At 32.3% G+C, this 18601-nt stretch overlaps 2 protein-coding genes across 2 annotated transcripts; one reads left to right on the top strand and one right to left on the bottom strand.

Moving 5' to 3' along the window:
• Window positions 1–10201: 10201 nt before the first annotated feature.
• LOC122596011 (dof zinc finger protein DOF1.4-like) lies at window positions 10202–11649 on the top strand. Its single transcript, XM_043768508.1, has one exon. The coding sequence runs from the start codon at window positions 10357–10359 to the stop codon at window positions 11254–11256; it is 900 nt and encodes a 299-aa protein (XP_043624443.1). The 5' UTR covers window positions 10202–10356; the 3' UTR covers window positions 11257–11649.
• Window positions 11650–16841: 5192 nt separating this feature from the next.
• On the bottom strand, window positions 16842–17621 carry LOC122597117 (dof zinc finger protein DOF3.2-like). Its single transcript, XM_043769749.1, has one exon. The coding sequence runs from the start codon at window positions 17619–17621 to the stop codon at window positions 16842–16844; it is 780 nt and encodes a 259-aa protein (XP_043625684.1).
• Window positions 17622–18601: the final 980 nt, after the last annotated feature.

The raw sequence follows: 18601 nt of genomic DNA, 5'->3' as shown, positions 1-18601 counted from the left end.
ACTTAATGATATTTTCGTTCCAATGTCAACACGACTTATGATGACTTTGTGCTTATGTTATCACGAACTATTACCTAACTTTGTGCTTACTTCATCACAAGTTATTACTTAAGTTTATGTATACTGAAGACGATCCTAGCTGATGAATGTGTTCGTGCTTACTATTTTACCCTATAATTTTGTGGCTGAATTTGTCTCTAATTTTTCAAAAATAATTTTTTCTGAGACATTTTTACCATAGCACTTTAAGGGTAAAAATTTTTGGTCGCCCCTTGGACCCCTTTAAGGGTAATAACTTTTTCGATCCTAGCCAGGGGCTCTGCCCCTTGGACCCCCAGGGGCTGCCGCCCCTTGGACCCCGCTCCCAGGGGCGCTGCCCCCGGACCCCCGTAATGTGTGGGGGCTTCGCACTAATGTACATGGTTTCATCATTTGTGCCCAAAGCTCAAATATGATTCTCATGGTGCGCTCTTTTCCTTTTGGATAATGAACACTTAGTATATTGATTCTGCCCAAAGGTGATTTGATACACTTTGTGTGCTAAAAGGAATATTTTTTCATGCATAAGATACACAATTCTTAATTTTGTGCCCAAAGGTCAAAAGATAAGCGTTATGCCGCATGACCCTAATGCTCATGTGTACTTAGATATTAGTTCTTTTGCCCAAAGGTGATGTAAATCTAAGTAGAGCCTTATGTCAACTTATTGTTTTAGTGTTTACAATAGGTTACCTATCACTGGCTTCATTAGTATAATAGTCTTAGTCTCATTACTTTTAGGAACATTACTTTAGCCTCTTACGTATTTAGGCATTACGTTAGTTCCATTACTTTTAGAGACATTACTTAATAAGCCTTGGATATCTAATTATGAGGAACATTATTATTAGCCCTTAGTTAAGTTTAGGCATTACTTTAGTTCCATTAGTTTTATAGATATTGCTTAGTCTGCTTTAGATAGCTAATTATGTCACTATAATATTATTGCCCTTAGTTTTAGGCATTACTTCAATAATCTTCTATTATTTGTATCATAAATTGATATCCTCCTTATTTCCACTGTAGTACCTAACTTAAGCATTAAGCCGCTTATTGACGCAAACTTTGCTTCATGAAAAAGTTAATTACCTCTAACTCTGGAGATGCTAGACCTTGACTATATCATTCGCCATAATGAACCCACTGCTATTACTGCTAACTTTTCCGCAGCTCATAAAGCGAATTTTTTAAAAAATGGGATAAGGCGAATCACTTGTCACTAATGATGGTCAGGAACTTCATCAATTAAAGTATCTGAGGGAATGTATAAGGCGTATGCAAGTAGCTTAAATATAAAGGAAATAGCAGTATTTGTGAACACATAATAAATATGACTGACATGACTCATAAGTTTAAGAGTCCTAAAATGGAAGTCTCTGACAATTTTCTTATGCATTTTATAATGACCTCATTGCTTGCTCATTCTGACACCTTCAAAAATTAGATATAATGCTATGAAGGATAAATGGTTGATGAGTGAACGAATAGCAATGTGTGTGCAAGAAAATGGTCACCTTAAGTTGGGCCAACCTATATTTGTTCACCTTACTACCACTACTAATTCCATTAAGAGGAAAGATATAACAGTAATAAGACTGCAAATTAAAGTTCAAAAGGCTAATCATGGTGCTTTTACCTCTAGTTTTAAGTCCTTGATGAGCAATCCTAACTGCAAATTCTCATTGTGCTCAGATTGTCTTAATTTCAAGGAATTGCTAGCTAAGAAAGGTAACTTATTTCATGTAATATTTGATTCTTTTATGTTTAATGTATCTTCTAATACATGTGTGAGTGATTCTAGTTCTATGGTTCATGTGATTAACTCAACATAAGGATTCCATACAATTCAGAAGCTATCACATGACCAAAGAAAGCTTAGAGTTGGAAGGATTGATCTCTTATATGTCGAAACCATGGAGACTTATGATTTACATATAAACACTTGAAAGTGTATTAGACTAGTGGATACCTTATGTGTACCGAGAATTTCTCGGAAACTTTGTATCTATTTCTCTAGTTTAAGACCTTGAAAGTTATGTAAATATTCATGGTTACGACGAGATTGCCATTACTCATAATATTGAATTCCCTGGTCCTAATTTCTTGAATGGATTGTTGTAAAAGTTAGAACTAGATCATATTTTTCTCACAGTCTTTGTTGTCTCCTAATATTGATGACATAACTAAAACAAAGACAAAATCACCTAACTAATTAAGAGAATTACTCCATGTAGTGGCATAAATACCTTAGCCACATCTCACGAGTTTGCATGCTACGACTCATAGAGGATGGAATATTACATTCTCTTGACTTTAGTGATTTTAAAATATGTATTCAATGGCTTAGGGGATTAAGAAAGGAGCCAATAGAAGTTCCAACTTGTTGGAAATAATTCACTTTGATGTTAGTATCTCCTATCCCGCAACCATCTCGGAACATACATCACTTATTACATTCATTAATGATTATTTATGTTATATGCACCTATATCTGATCTGAACCCTTAGAGACTTTTATTGATCTTAAAATTTTGGTTTTAAACCAACTTGATCATAAAATAAAAGTTGTGAGATCAGATAGAGAAGGTGAGTATTATGGTTGACATATTGATATTGGTTAAGCTCTTAATTTTTTTTCATAACTTTTGAAAGGAACAAGACATAAGTAACCAATATACCATGTTTGGTTCTCCTCAACAAAATTTTATGTTGCTAAAAGGAGAAATAGAACCTTAATGGACATGGTGAAAAATATGTTTGTCAACACTAACTTACCTACTTTCCTTAGGACTGAGGCCTTATGCACAACTGTTCATATACTCAATAAGAATTCCATTAGAATTTGTCCTTAAGACTCCTGAACAGAAAGGAAACTGAGTCTGAATTATATGAACGTATGAGGTTGTACTGCCAAAGCATAACTCTATAACCGTAACTTAAAGAAACTAGATCATAAATCACTTACTTGTTTCTTTATCGGTTATTAGTTTTATTATCTTTCCTACTCTACTAGTATTATTGTCACGCAGTATGTCACATTTCATGAGAACTAAGAGATCAGTGGGAGCACGACAAATCATAACTTAAGATTTGCAGGAAGTACAAGAAGCGGGGGGAACCACTCGTCGGTTATTATTACTCCTCTGATAACTCCTCTTGTACCCAACGCTGCTCCTAATATCACTGATCCACCTTCTCTATCAGAATTCTAAACCTCCTAATTAGAGTACTACTAATGATAAAGCATTTTATTAATAATGCTAAAGCAAAGCATCTTACCACTAATGCTAAAGCATCTTCCTTGTTGAACCTGAAAATCAACTCAAGAGATCATCTCGGTCACTCATGACCATAACTTTGATGATTTCATTATTTAACTGAAGTTGAGGACATTGGAAAGCTTACTGATCCTACCTCTTATTAAAATGCCATTAATAGCGATCATGCCGCTTAGTGGAATGAAGCCATAATTTGAGAGCTTAATTCCATATAGCATAATGTCGTTTGGGACTTGGTTGAATTTCTTGAAGAATCCAAATCTATAAGTTGTAAGTGGATCTTCAAAACCAAATTAGACCTGAATGGAAACGTCAAACGCTATAAGGCCATAACCATTTGCGAAGGGCTTTACTCAAAAGGAAGGAATCGATTATCAAGAGACCTTATCTCCTGTCTCATAAAGATTCCTTAAGGATCATCATGACATTCGTATCTCATTATGATTTAGAGTTACATTAGATGGATGTCAAGACCACTTTCCTAAATGCAAACTTGTAATAAGACGTATACATGTGAACCTGAAGTTCCATAAAGTAAAGAGCACATGATTTGCAAGTTGAATAAGTCCATATACAGGTTCAAGCAAGCATCACTAAAATGGTACCTTAAGCTTAATGAAGTCATAAGAGGACAAGACTTCCTAAGAAAATCAAGTGGATTAATGCATCTATCTCAAGATCAGTGGGAGTAAATTTACAATCCTTGTTTTGCATGTGAATGTTATACTTGCAAGTAACTACTTGGATATGTTGCATGAGTCGAAGCGTTTACTTTTCGCAGAATGTCGACATAAAAGATCTCGGTGATGCCTTTAATGTCACAGGTATCGAAATATATCGGGATTGGTGTAATGATGTTCTAGTTTTTTTCTCAAAAGACTTATATTAACTTGCAACACTACACACTCACTATAGATCTATTAGTAAAAAGGAAACGTATGTGATTGTTTCCAAAGTCTGGACATTGAGATTAAAGAAAGGGCAAATGAGGATGATACCTTACTCATAAGTAGTTAAGAGCATTACGTATGCTCAGGTCTGTACTCGTCCAGATATCACTCATATTGCCGGTATGCTTGGGAGTTAAGTATATAATCCCGGATTAGCATATTGGAAAATGGCTAAAAAAAGGTTCTACGATATCTGCAAAGGACCAAAGACTACATATTAACTTATAGAAGAAGTGACAACTTAGAAGTAGTGGGATGTTTCTGGATGTATATTTATGGTTAGCTGGCAAACCTATCTTTTGACGGAGTCATAAGTAGAAACTGACTGCAACGTCTACCATGATGTATGAACGTTCATAATTTCATGTCATGAGATGTTGTTAAGGAACCTGGTCAGTGGACTCGAAAGTCGTCAACTTTATTACCAGACCATTGAAGTTTTACTGTGATAACTCAGCTACCGTAACTTGCTTGAACATTAACAGTTCAACTGGCGTTGAGATGTATCTCGATACAAAGTATCTGTTTTATGTGAACGGATTGAGGAAAATGTTCTTTGTATTGAGTACATAAGTACACATAATATGCTACCGGATCCAATGACCGAAGGTCTTCCTCCTAAAATCTTCGTAGGATACGTATCGAAGATGAGGCTTACTTAAAGACATATTATGATAGTACGTTGTACTTATTGGTCATTATTATTATGTTAATTAAAATTTTCCTCCTTATTCAAATTTTGTTTGTCTATTAGTTACACTTCGAGCTCATAACAGTGTAAAGACATTATATAACAAAATTTGTCTTAGTCAATTGATCATTGCTTTAAATTTGAGTCATAGTTTGACTAGTGGGGGCCCTGAGTTGATGTTCTTCTCTACGACTGTACTTATTGGCTATGATTTCGGTTTAAAACAAAATGAGTATTATTCCGGAACTTATTTGAATACTCATAGATAAATGATCGCTCGGTCAAGTGGGAGAATGTTGGAACCACGTTAGTGTGACCGTCACTGATCATGTATCATTCCTGATATGATAATTGACAATAACTGAAATCCCTATGTCTAGGTAAATATATGATGCGCGTATTTACTCTTAGAGACGTAGTATAGGGTTTCCCATTAGGTGATTGTAACTAAGAGGACTAATGATACACACATTAAACACCAGAAGGGTTGAATGTGTAAATATTAAAGGGTTGAATGTGTAATTACTCTCATTATAAATAGAGGGAAATTAACCCTAAGTTAAGGTGAATCACACACACATAATCCCACACAAATTCGTGTGTTTACTCCTCTCTAATTCGTGCATCATGTTCTAGCCGAATTTATCATCCCATTATTACTCAATCACCTTGTTATGGGAATCCGAAATCAATAGCAATTATGCTTTAATGTTCTTACAGGTTTCACAGGACGATTGAGGATGTTTTATCACTCGAATCGAATCATGTTTATTCCAACAAGGGTAACACCCATCACATCAGGTCTTAACAAAAAAAAAAAAAAAGGATCTGGAATCCAAGCAATTAAGTCAAAAAATCCATCAACAACAAAGACCTACAACGAAAAACTCGAACCACCACCAAGAAATACAATGGTGAACCCGAGCAATGGAGATCGAGCTGCTTACAAGAACAAATTGGCCGGGATGCATAATTACAAAAAATTCGTGAAGATACGCTGGAAAAAGAACTGTTTTAGAAATGTGTTTTTATCATCAACTTTATTATTATGTTTTTACTTTTTTGTTTGCGACTATGCATGGTGTATATGTTTATAGAACCTTTGGTACATTAGCTTGAGTTAATAGATCATTTATGCTTCTGAAGGTTATCATATTACTCGTCAATTTTGTATCTATCGGATAATTAAGGATTTGTGTTTTATACATGTTTTGATAGATATGCGTTTTTATACATATTTTGATAGATTAGTTTTTTTTTTTTATTATTTTAATTATCTGTTTTTCATTATAAGTCATTTACTCATGCTTTTTTATGTTTTCATGTTAGTGTTTGATGATATGCACAAATGAATGTACTTCAGCAAAATGAAGTTCCTAGTCGTTTAATAGACGTTCTAGTTTTGGTGGAGGCCAATTAGGCCGGCCCGGTCCATAAAAGAACCAAATTCAAGAAATATATAAATTAGCTAAGCCCACCACCAACATGGCTATATAACCTATATTGATGGACTCCAAAAATGGGATCTTTCAAAATTGGATCTTTAAAGTTTAACTCTATCGGATATGTGCTCATTTCATGCAATAACCCATTAACGACCAATCATGTACGGATGTATTACACTACATGTTCATTGTCAATTAGTTAGAATAAAACTATACCCTTACGATGTGTCGGGAGCAAGTAAATAGCTAGAGTGACAATTTTAACTATTGAAGAGTTGGTGGATAAGAAATCTTCACACTATTCGTCTATATACAATATTCTTTTCTCGTTTTTACTAATGAAATCTATAATAATTAAAAATAATATTATTGAACCTAGCTACCAAATGCTTGCTTTACTGAAAAGAAAATAGTAAAGTAATAACTATTTCATAACTTTTTTTTTTTTATAAAGTTATTCAATACGGAATGTTAAAGATTTATTGATAATGTTTAATAATTTATTAATTGACTGAAAAAAACACAATTTTTGTTTAGTTATTTCCATTTCTCATATTCTTAAAATTTAAATGAAAGTTGAACTTAAAAAAAAAAGCATGAAGATTTGACTTAATTACACCCCGCAAACACGTGTTGTGATGAAGAGCTTCAAATAACACAAGTTAAATTATACTTTCATTAATCGTTGAACCGTAAAGGATTCATTGATAAGTTCTTCTTAAGAAAGTTACGTGTAAGTAGCATCATGTATGTAATGTTTTTTAGTTAAACTGGTGTGATGACCAAAAAATGTTGAATTGATTGAACCGGTTAACCGAATGAAAAAAAAAAAAAAAAAAAACACAAAAGTTATACATAGAATTTATATGTACAATCATTATAATAACAAAACATCATCTATTATATACATAAACTCAACATTTAGTTTTTACAAATTTCTCTATAATAACCGGTTTTTACAGACAAATCCGATCCACACAATAAAATAAACACACGCATGTACTCTTTTGAAAGTTCCTAACAAGTTCCGAATTCATTCGACTGAGCTTGTCATTATTATTAGTTAAAAACTCCAGTAGATAATAAACCAAACATTACATTACTATTATCTTAATTTGGAATCAATAATTCTATGGCCTATCAGTTAGTTTAATTAATAATTCTTCATACTACTAGTTGTGTACTTATACTACCATAATTATATATGTATGTAGCAAGCTTATAAAAATGCCTGTACATTTCTAAATTCCAACTCATTTTAGTTGCAATTGTAATTATATATGGACCATGGTAGCATATAAATACCAATCTAATTATATGAGGTGCCATCAATTTTCTTAATAATGGCATAAAAGTGAAGTTATTGCAAGTAATAAGTACGTATCGAAGGGCAACAGTCGGAGTAGATTTTTTAGCCATGTAAATCTCTAATTTTTGTGATGGGTGAAGTCTCAGATTAAACCTTGAAAGGGCAAAATTTTATTGTTAATTAGTGTCGTGCCTTCGGACGGCTAGTTAGCGGGTTTTTCCTCTTATCGGATATTGGAGGATGAGAAGGTATATAAAATTAGCTTAAGCTAAAGCCTTCGCTGCGATAATTAATCCACGTCTTTCAAAAAGAAAAAAAAAAGTCACCACTCACCAATAACCACCATGTACCACCACTATCATCCACTACAATCAAGGCCCAAAAAAACAGGGAGAATGCCCTAATAAACTTAACTCAGACGAAAAATTGGGATAATTATTCAAGCCTGTTGATTCAAAGAATATCAGGAACGATTGTTCTAAAATTCGTTAATCAAGATGAATACCGAAAATTAGGAAGCAAATCAAACTACCACGTACACAATGATAGAGAAAAAAATGATTTTGATCAAAACTGAAAATTGATCATTACATTAGGTAAACAATCATAAAAGGGGCTGCAAAATTCATATGGGCCTAAAAACATATGTGAGCCGACAGTTATAACAAAATAAAAATCCATAGAAACCCGAAAAAAAAACTTAAAAATGTCTAAAAGTCATAGAAAAATGCCGTTTCGGGGCTTGAAGGTCTACCAAACCGCCTTTGGCTATTTGCAGCTTGATGCTCCTCGTTTTCACTATTGTTTTGACTGATCATACGCCCAAAACATAGCCTTGTAGCTCAAGTTATGTGCATTTTAATGAGGTACCCTTTGACGCCTTGCATTGGATCTCTAAACACAAAATACTTGGACAGTTGGACCAACATCAAAACAGAAGCACCATATTAAGTAGACGAGCAAGGTACCCGCGCAATGCTGCGGCGATGACATTAGTTGCGCGTGATGTGGTGGCGTCGGCCTCAAGTGGTTTTGGTAATTGATACAAAGATATTTGATTTTTAGGGATAGTGAATATCTTTTAAAAGATTATGGAATGGTTGTGTAAGTTACTTATTTATGGGTATTATGATCAATTCGCATGTCCCATTTATGTAAACTTTCAACATAGAGGTTATAATTTTTATATAATAGTATAGAAGTATAGATAAATAAATGTATTATAAAAAAGTTCAAGGATATTTATGAGATTTTAAAGACTGAATTACTTAAAATAAAAAAGAGGGTTTTCTCTTTATTAGGTAGTATAGATATACATGCTATATCGAACATTTTTCATTGATCACATGATAGTGATGAAAGATATTTTTACCTATAAATAACTCATTACCTTGATTGTCTCCATCAAATTTGAAGTGTAGTTATAGTAAACTTGTCCAACAATAATAACTAATCTTAAAAAAATATATATTAAAAAAAGAGAAAAATCCATAAAAAGTAATCTATTTACATGAATTTCCTATTAAAAGTAACCTATTTTGTTTTGGTCAATTTAAAGGATCCTATTTTCAAAAAGTTCATAATAAAGTGTATCTCGTTAGTTTTTGACAGACGAACCTCGTTAAGTGCCACATCATGAGTTTTGCTGACTTGGCACTTGACTTTGATCGGTCAAAGTCAAGTCAAGTCAAGTGTCACGTCAAAGTCAAGTGCCACGTCAGCAAAACTGATGACGTGGCACTTAACGAGCTCCATCTGTCAAAAACTAACGAGATACTCTTTATTAGGAATTTTTTGAAAATAGAACCCTTTAAATAGACGAAAACAAAATAGGTTACCTTTAATAGAAAATTCATGTAAATAGCTTATTTTTTCATGGATTTAACTATAAAAAAAATAGTATGATCAGTTGTTTTGAGCCTTGTATACAACTATCTTAATAGTATTACTATTAGTCATATAATTACAAAAGAAAGATGATTGTTTAAATTAAGAGATGTACGTGATATCAATATTATTATTCATTGATAAATGTACCACATTATATGTTTTACGACGATTATATCATACCATTAATGTAAAACTGTGGTTGATCCATAATATATAATAGAGTTGTATAATAATTAAACAATAAAAGTTCACTACTTCAATATGGAGTCTTTGGACCACTCTCTAAAAATTAATACCATTGTGAACGTGATCAATTAATTGAACCCTAAATCCTATCTAAATTGACATCTTAATTTTCCATCATTCACGTGAAGTTAATTAAAGAATACTTAATTTCCTGACTCCAATAAAAGAACTATAAAACACATACCTATTGGATACAAAAAATTTTACAAGCCGTGGTTAATTAATCTAATTAAGCTAGAAGAGAGAATTTTAGAATCCTCCAACCAATATCTTCCATTCCTAATGAGTGGCCACAACTTCACTCTTTGTCTCAATTATACATTTTTAAGACAACATGACATGACTCATTCTCTTGTTTTCTAGCATTTGGAAGGAGGATCTATGTCTATCTTTGTGCCTGTTTTTGATTTCCTTCTTCATCCTTCAAAGAAAGCAAAAACTTTTTGATTTTTTTTTCCCTTTTTTCCATTTTTCTATTTCCTTCTATATATATGAGAGGAAATTATTGATGGCTTCTGGAGCTGGTGTTACCGAAAAAACCATTGCTACTCAAAATCAACAACATCAAAGGACGCAACCGGTGTTGAAGTGCCCGCGATGCGATTCTTCAAATACCAAGTTTTGCTATTACAATAACTACAATTTGTCACAGCCTAGACACTTTTGTAAAGCTTGCAAGAGGTATTGGACAAGAGGTGGTACTTTAAGAAATGTTCCTGTTGGTGGGGGGTGTAGGAAGAACAAAAGAATCAAGAGAACATTCACAACAAGTACTTCAAGTCAAGATACTAAAGCTTCAATAATTACAACAAGTCATCATCATCATCATCATCATCATAATCCTAGCCCTAATTCTAATTCTAATCTTGCTCATTCTTCCATACTTTCAAATAATAATCTCAACCCTTTGTATGGATCATTACAGCAAAATCCTAAATTCCCTAGATTCAATACTAGGGTTTCAAGTGCAAACCAAACCGATACGTCTAGGTTTGATCTTATTCAACCACAAATGAGTTCTCTTGGATTAGGGTTTTCGCCATCGCTTGTTTCTAGCTATCCTTCCATGTTTAGTAGTGGTTCGATCTCAAGTTCTACGGTTGATCCTTCGATGGCTTCCATTTTAGGTTCAACTATTCATCAACAACAACCAGGGTATACAGGGTTTTCACCATATGGAGATGGAAGTGGTTCAATAGTGAATCATAATCAAATGGAAGGAACAAAAAATAACACCAATTGGAACAATAGCTTTAATGGTCAAGCTGATAATGAGCAAATCAAAGTGGTAGGATCATCTGATCCGGCTTCTTTTTTATGGACCATGATTGGTGGTAGTGATGGTGGAGATCAATGGCTTGATCCAACAAGCAATATAATCGGTTCCTCGGTTTCTTCTTTGATCTAGCAAAATTAATAAGCTAGATAGGATGGTCATGTCAACTTGATGAAAAAAAGTTTCCAGCCTACCAGTTTTTTTATTGATCAAGGTTGGAAAATCAATCAGGAATTGAATATTATTCTTGTACACAATTGGGTTCAATATCTCAGATTTATGGTGAGTTGATTTGTTCTATAATTTTCTTTTACTGCTTTTGTATCATTAAAAGTGGTTCACATTATATATATCTTTATGAATCATGCATGTTAAATATTGGGGTGTATGGGTAGGGGCTTATTGAAAGCATAAGTATAAGACATCTTTAATTTATACTTTTATTTTGTTTCGGTATATTGGTATAGAAGAAAAGGGATTGATATATGTTTTTCATGGGATGTTTTAATTCACATATTTTGTTCACAATTTGGTATATTATTATGCATGCTATATATATATAAATTGTGATCTTTGAATCGATTTATGAATGTATATGATTCTGTCCATCATCAACTGAAATTGGAACTCTTACTTGCAAAGATGCAAGAGTCTAAAGATTTGTAATGGTAACACTTTATTACTTACAACCGAAACTAATAACCTATGGTTGTAAACTTGTAATAATAATGCGCTATCGCATTTCCTCACAATTTAATTCACTTCTCATAATATTCACGTCTCCCTTTTTAATGTTTTTTTTTTTTAAATTTCACTTCCACTCCTACATTATAAGAATGTCTGAGATAGAACACGAGACTCTCGAAAACCCCATAATACTCCACCTTCATATATGTGGCAAGTGAGACTCGAACCTAGGTGGATCCTCCCAAAGTCATGCCTGATATTTTCTTTTTTAGAACGGCTAATTATTTATTAGCGATACAGTCTAATTGAAACGGAAAGTATATATATATTTCATGTTTATTTGATAAGTATCTATTTCAGACATAATCAGAACAACAGAGTTAAGAAAATCTGTAAATGTACGTTGTGTGCTAGCAATTCATTTAATTTATGCACTAGTGTATAAATTTGTGGAATATGAAGACGAATAAGAAAGTGTAATTCATATTGGTTTATTTAGTTAAGAAACAAAGTCATGATCACTGAGTTTAAGTTTTTAGAGTAGTTCGCTTCTTATCCGTAGATAGATAAGTAGTATTCCTGTAATTTAAGTGGTAATATATAACTTAATTAATTAGAGTCCAAACTAAAGCTTATTCAACACAATTGAAGTTAGCGAAATTTACAATACATAATACATAAAAGGGTACAATGTTGATGCACCTTTTATATAGGAAAAAGCTAAGATTGTGACCTCATTGGTCTTCTCAAAGTCCGAGCATGATGGCTGGCGAGTACCATGTTACAGTCTTTGCCAGAGATAATGAAGCTTTTTAAAGGGGCCCAGGTCGTACGGTTTTTTACTGTGTAGTAGTTTCGTCTATATATAATTCGTTTGAAAAAAAGTTAGTTTTCTTAGTATTATTATTTATGGGTCCTATTATTTCGGATCCCCTTATAAGTACTAATATTAATGTTAATCTAGGTTCCCCGAATTTCGTCTCTGCATGTAATACTCTTTTTTTCTTTTTGATATATAGGTAAGTTATTGAGTTAATTAGTTCATAATTAAAATTATCAATGTTTATGAAGAAAATTAGGAGTTTTATATAATAGTATTACACGAATTTTACTTTAAATTACTCTAGAACAATGATAAAACAAAAAAGATTGATTTGTTCAACGGGTTCTACTATACTATGTAGCTCCATCTATCCATTACTTTTAATTTATACTGAATATATAGCAATTTACGAATTTCATAGTTGCTGTCAGTGTGATAGGTTTATTAAAAGTAATGGTACAAATATTACATCTCTATACATGTACACCTACATTTAGATTCCAAGGGCAAATAACAGATATATAATTAAAATCATAATGATTCATAATAGAACCTAGATTTGTATATATATACTAGAGTGGTGCCCGTGCGTTGCAGCGGCGATGGTCTATAACGATTTAGACAACGTAACAGTTTATAGCGTTCAGTTTACTTTCATGAGATGCGTCAATGCAGGATCTAACCATATATATCATTCTAAAAATAAGTCGCGTATTAGGTGCAAAAAATAATGAATTACAATCACTAACCATGAAAAATAACCACTTACAATTGTATGGGAGGAGACCAAGGCAATTAAAAAATAAATAGTCAAAGATTAGAATTTATACAAAGGACATAATTGGTTCGTAATTTCGTGAGTTATAAAAAGACAATTATTGTTTAAACATTTTGTAATATAATTTATGACAATTAAGATATTTTTTCTTATCCGTAGCAATAATAATTTTAGAGCTATTGAGGATTTTATAACAATAAGGGTTTTAGGTAATTGTGAGTTTTTTTAATAAGGGTAATTTCGGAATTTCAGGGATAAGGTGTGTTGAGGTAGTTTAAATGTAGAGGGTATATTAGATAATTCAAAGGTAGAGAGTTAAATGGGGAAGGAGGTAATTTGTTTATATAGATAATATAGATATAATGCGTTATGTAAGATTTGGTGACTCAAACAAAGCCAATTTTAGGTTTTTCATTCTTTTGTGAAATATATACTATAGAAGCAAAGGCTTTGGAAAATGAAATCGCTAGTCGTACATGTGCACTCACTTTAAAGTGAAATTCTTTTACAAAGGCTGCTATATTTCACGTGCTTTGCTCCCTTTTTAAAGTGTTGTAAGACAGTCCCACTTTACTCTTTATCCACATGCCTCACCTCGATCATTATATATCGTATATATCGATCTTGTATATATATATATATGTGATTCTTTCTCTTTGGCGATACCGTTATTGTTTGTTATAGATCGATCTTGTGTCTTTTACTTACATTTTTGTAGTTATATATAGGGGAAAAGGCATTGATTTTTAGATTAACCAAAACTTTTACAAAATTTATATAATGGTCTAGATTACATGTATACACAAACATATTGTCTGTTTGGAAATAGCTAGACTTTTAGAAGGTTTTTATCAAACTTTTAAATATAAGTTCCTTTTAATTAGATTGATTATGATTGTTTTAGTTGCTTTTAACTTAAGACAGTCATGCTTAGAGAATAATAATGAAAAGTTGTATTTAATAAAATGAAACAAAAGATGTATTACATAAAATAAAATGGTATCAAGGGTTATTTATAGCGATTACACGCATACCTTTTTACTTGAAATAATGAAATACAAATACTCGCAATTTTTTATAGTTATAACACATATCAACTTAAAAACATATGGAAAATCATTTAGTTTTGCAATGTGGTTAGTAACATTATTGTAAAAATTTCACTTAGACATTTAGTTTTCCATTCATTATTTGCGCCTCGCCATATATATGTTTGTTTAATACAATATTTTTTTACACTTTAATTAACACAACGCAAAAGTTTAATTAGTATGTAAGTTTAGATCTGCAAAAACTTAATTTGACACCGAGTGGAAAAATGTGTTGTCTCTTAATTAAGTCTTAAGCTTTTGACTTGTGTACGTGTATTTCCATTATACAATTGACCAATTTAGGTAAGAACGCGTTACGCATACATATGTGATGCAAGTGACCAATTATGTAGTGAACTGTAAAAAAACTGCTGACATGAACGTCACTAGCTTGAATACAATTTTCTTGATTTGTATATATCATCTCATTATAATATGTTGATGAATGATATTGTGGCTTTTATTATGTACAATCTCATTACAATACGCTAATATGCTGCTCATGCAGCAACTTAATTATTAGTTGGGACTTTGGGAGCTGATCTCTATTATATCATTTTTTTTTTAACTGTATATCATCAAATACATTTCATATTATCATACAGTCAACAACACATTAAAACATTCTTGATACGTAGTGTACAACAATAAAAGTGGTGTACTGTTGATTGGCACGACTTGTACAATTAAAACTAATTAACACAATATAGATTATAATTATTGGGTAATTAACAAATGAGGCTGGCGTAGAACAAAAATTAAACCAATTAACATAATTATGCAGCTTATTTGAAGACATATAGGAACCACGTGTATACATAACTACATAAGTGCTACTTGAAATTGAGATCACGCCATAAGAGAAGATCACAATAAAGTCACCTTAAAAAAATAGGGAAAATTAATTGTATATCTCATTTTAAAGACATAATTACATATATATATATATCTTAGGTGTAAGTTTTTAATACATAATTACAATGTTTTTAAAGCATGCTTTGGACATATATGTAATTATGTCTTTAAAATAATACATATATGAAATTCAATAAAAAATAATAATAAAGTCTGCCCAAAGTAACTAAGAGAAGACCGGCCTTGATTCCAGGCCAGGTAAGCATTGGCCCTGGTAACACAATCCAAAATTACTATTTTAATAAAATAGGCCCTCAATTAAGCCCATATTTAGCCCACACAATCCAAAAGACACTACTGTGATAAAATAGGCCTTCAGTTGAGTTTTTAAGATTCAGATGAAATAAAGAACAATCAGTTAAGAAACAATACTTCAATTAATATGCAAATCAATGAGTGATCTAACTAGCGAGTTCATACATCAGGTAAAATCAAAAATCAATCACAGAAACATTTTTAAACCTATTCAGAATATAATCATGCCATTTTGAACTCAAATTACCAATCTATTATGTTTCTGTTCATACTTGTAAGTGCCAAACGTACACATTGTATCAAATTACAACAATTAATCAATGGTAATCACAATTATTAAATTTTTTTGGTAACCTTGAGCGTCTCACTCGTTTTGCTAGCCGAGTAATCCAAAGAGTTGTTTGCGAGTTTGGAATCAGAGAGGTGAAACTCATGGCCACTAAGGTATCTTTTCTTTGGTAATCACACGCAGTGGTGTTTGGGTAAGATGATCATAGAAGCAATCTAATGATCAAAACACTCAGGACATGTTTGGTCACGGAAAACATCCATTGTTTTCCATTTTTTTTTTTCTCAAAACGATGTTACCCACTTTTCAATAGAAAACTTAAAAATATCTTCTTGTTGTTTTCCAATTTCCATTTCCATTACCATTTCCGCCCTCCCCACGTCTTTAACATGTAATCTAGTTTTCAAAAATGAATAATGAAAATAACATTTTCTAATTAAAACATGTATCAAACTTTTCACAGAAATTAAAAACCCTTTTCATTTTATAAAAAAAAAAAATTAGAAATGGAAAAACCAGAAAACATTTTCAACAACCACACACGCCCTTAATTATAATGGTTGGAAATCAAAAATGATATAAGTCATATAACTGAGCAAAGGAAGAAAGTAGCGAACTAGAAAGAACAAAAACCAAACCCCAAATCTGAAGGTCCTAGCTATTGTGTTGCTGGAATTCAGTTTTTGATTACATGAAGAAAAATAAAAATTTCCAAATCACAAAAAGCAGCTAGTACTAAATTTATAAAAAAAAAGGTGGTGATGAACCATTACATGACCCAAATTCATAGTTGAAAAACCCCAATCCTCATATAACGGTTGATATACTAGACTAAAATACTAAATGCAGTTCTGTAAAAAAAAAAACACATATGAAATTTCAAGGTGATGGTGGTTTGTAGCTTTGAAGCGGATCACCCTCATTGTCCATCTCATTAAAATCGGGCCACTCATGAATGCTGACTTCATTTGCAGCTGCATTCGGGTTCCATGTTCCATTCTGCTGGGAGCTGCTACCACAATCAAGTCCCATGTTTTGACTTGCCCATAATGTAGGTGGTGGTTGAAACTGTGGTTGCTGAAAAAAAGAGTAACCAAAATCATTAAACCCATCTAATGCAGAATGATGAGTTAGCGTTGGAGTTAATGGACCCGCGCCACTTAACCCTGAACTAACCGCACCAAATGCATAGTTCAAACCATTTAATCCACCACTTGGGCTAGAATTTAAACTTGGTTGGTTATAAACACTACCACCAACGTTAAATGATTGAACGCTTTCGGTCACTATGGGCCTAATTGTATCACAACCAACACTTGTTCTGTTTCCAACTCCTGCAGCATTATGAGATAATGTGCTCCATGCTGCAGGGAGTCTAGAGGGTTGTGGCTTGGAGATATGGGCTGATGAGGATGAAGAATTATTAGCCCGGCCTCGCTTTCTATTGCTAGGAATGTTCCTAACTATTCCACCATGGGTCCAGTAACGACGACAGTCTTTGCAGATATAACGTGGCTGAGAAGCGCTATAGTTGTTATAGTAACAAAACTTTGTGTTACCAGAGGAACACCTAGGACAATTTGGAGGGGGAAATGGAGGCGGACCACGGGGATAACTCAGCTGTTGTTGAGGCCGCTTTCCGCCTTCCTTTTCCCTCATTTTACTTGCTGTTATCTTGGTGTTTTTTTTTTTTTTTTGGTTGTGTTGTTAGAGTTCACTTTACATCTATTTATATGAGGCATTTGGGTTTGACCATGTTAATATCAGGTTATGGAATGTGTGTAAAAACAATCCAAGTTCCTCCTTTGTTTTTCAAAATTTTCAATAAATTCTGTTGAACCATTTGCATCATCATTTAGTTTGTTGCAAGAAAGATTTTCTTTGTAGAATGTTGACTCGTGCAGAAGCAAGTCAATAAGAAAGAGAATAACAAATAAATGATGGATTTGATTTATATGTATATCTAGAAGTTGTTGGTTAACAATTTCACCAAAATAATAAGCTATTATAAGCAGTCAAATTCACTTTAAAAAAAAGTTTGTTAAAACATATCAAAGTAACTTAACTTGATTGTATGTATATAGTTAATTATTTAATTGGAAAGATTAAGCTAATTGAATAATTTTCCAAATTAAAAAAATCTTAAAATGATATAATTATAAAAGATTCGATTATAGAACGTTTAATACACATGTAATATCTTACTAATGTTGAGTGAAAATGACCGTTTTCATGTATAAAGTTATCAAATTTTGCAAATTGAATCCCTATCTTGAAAAAATTACAAAAAAAAAAAAATCTAAAATTGGTAAATCCTGCAATTTCTGTATATCGCACATTCGCACCAACGGCGTTAACATTTTTTCATTAAGTCCTCTCACGTTTCACATGAGGGCAAGAAAGTCCTTCAATATTTTTCTTAAGGGTAAATTGCATTTTTCGTCTATTGTGTAGTTATTTATGCTTTTTTAACTATAATTCTTACATGTATTTTTTTATGGTTTGATTTAAATCTATATATGTAACATTTTTATTAGGAAAACCATCCTACAATTAATTGTAAGGATCTTAGATGGAATTAAGTTGTTATGTAGGGGGCAATCATGTACATTTTAAAACATGAATGGTTAATATGAAAA

This window comes from Erigeron canadensis, chromosome 4 (genome assembly GCF_010389155.1).
Source record: "Erigeron canadensis isolate Cc75 chromosome 4, C_canadensis_v1, whole genome shotgun sequence".
NCBI lineage: Eukaryota > Viridiplantae > Streptophyta > Magnoliopsida > Asterales > Asteraceae > Erigeron > Erigeron canadensis.
This window is presented reverse-complemented; position numbering and strand designations above follow the sequence as displayed.

Coding starts and splice junctions, on each gene's coding strand:
- LOC122596011 (XM_043768508.1), top strand. CDS start 10,357: ATGGCTTCTGGAGCTGGTGTTACCGAAAAAACCATTGCTACTCAAAAT.
- LOC122597117 (XM_043769749.1), bottom strand. CDS start 17,621: ATGAGGGAAAAGGAAGGCGGAAAGCGGCCTCAACAACAGCTGAGTTAT.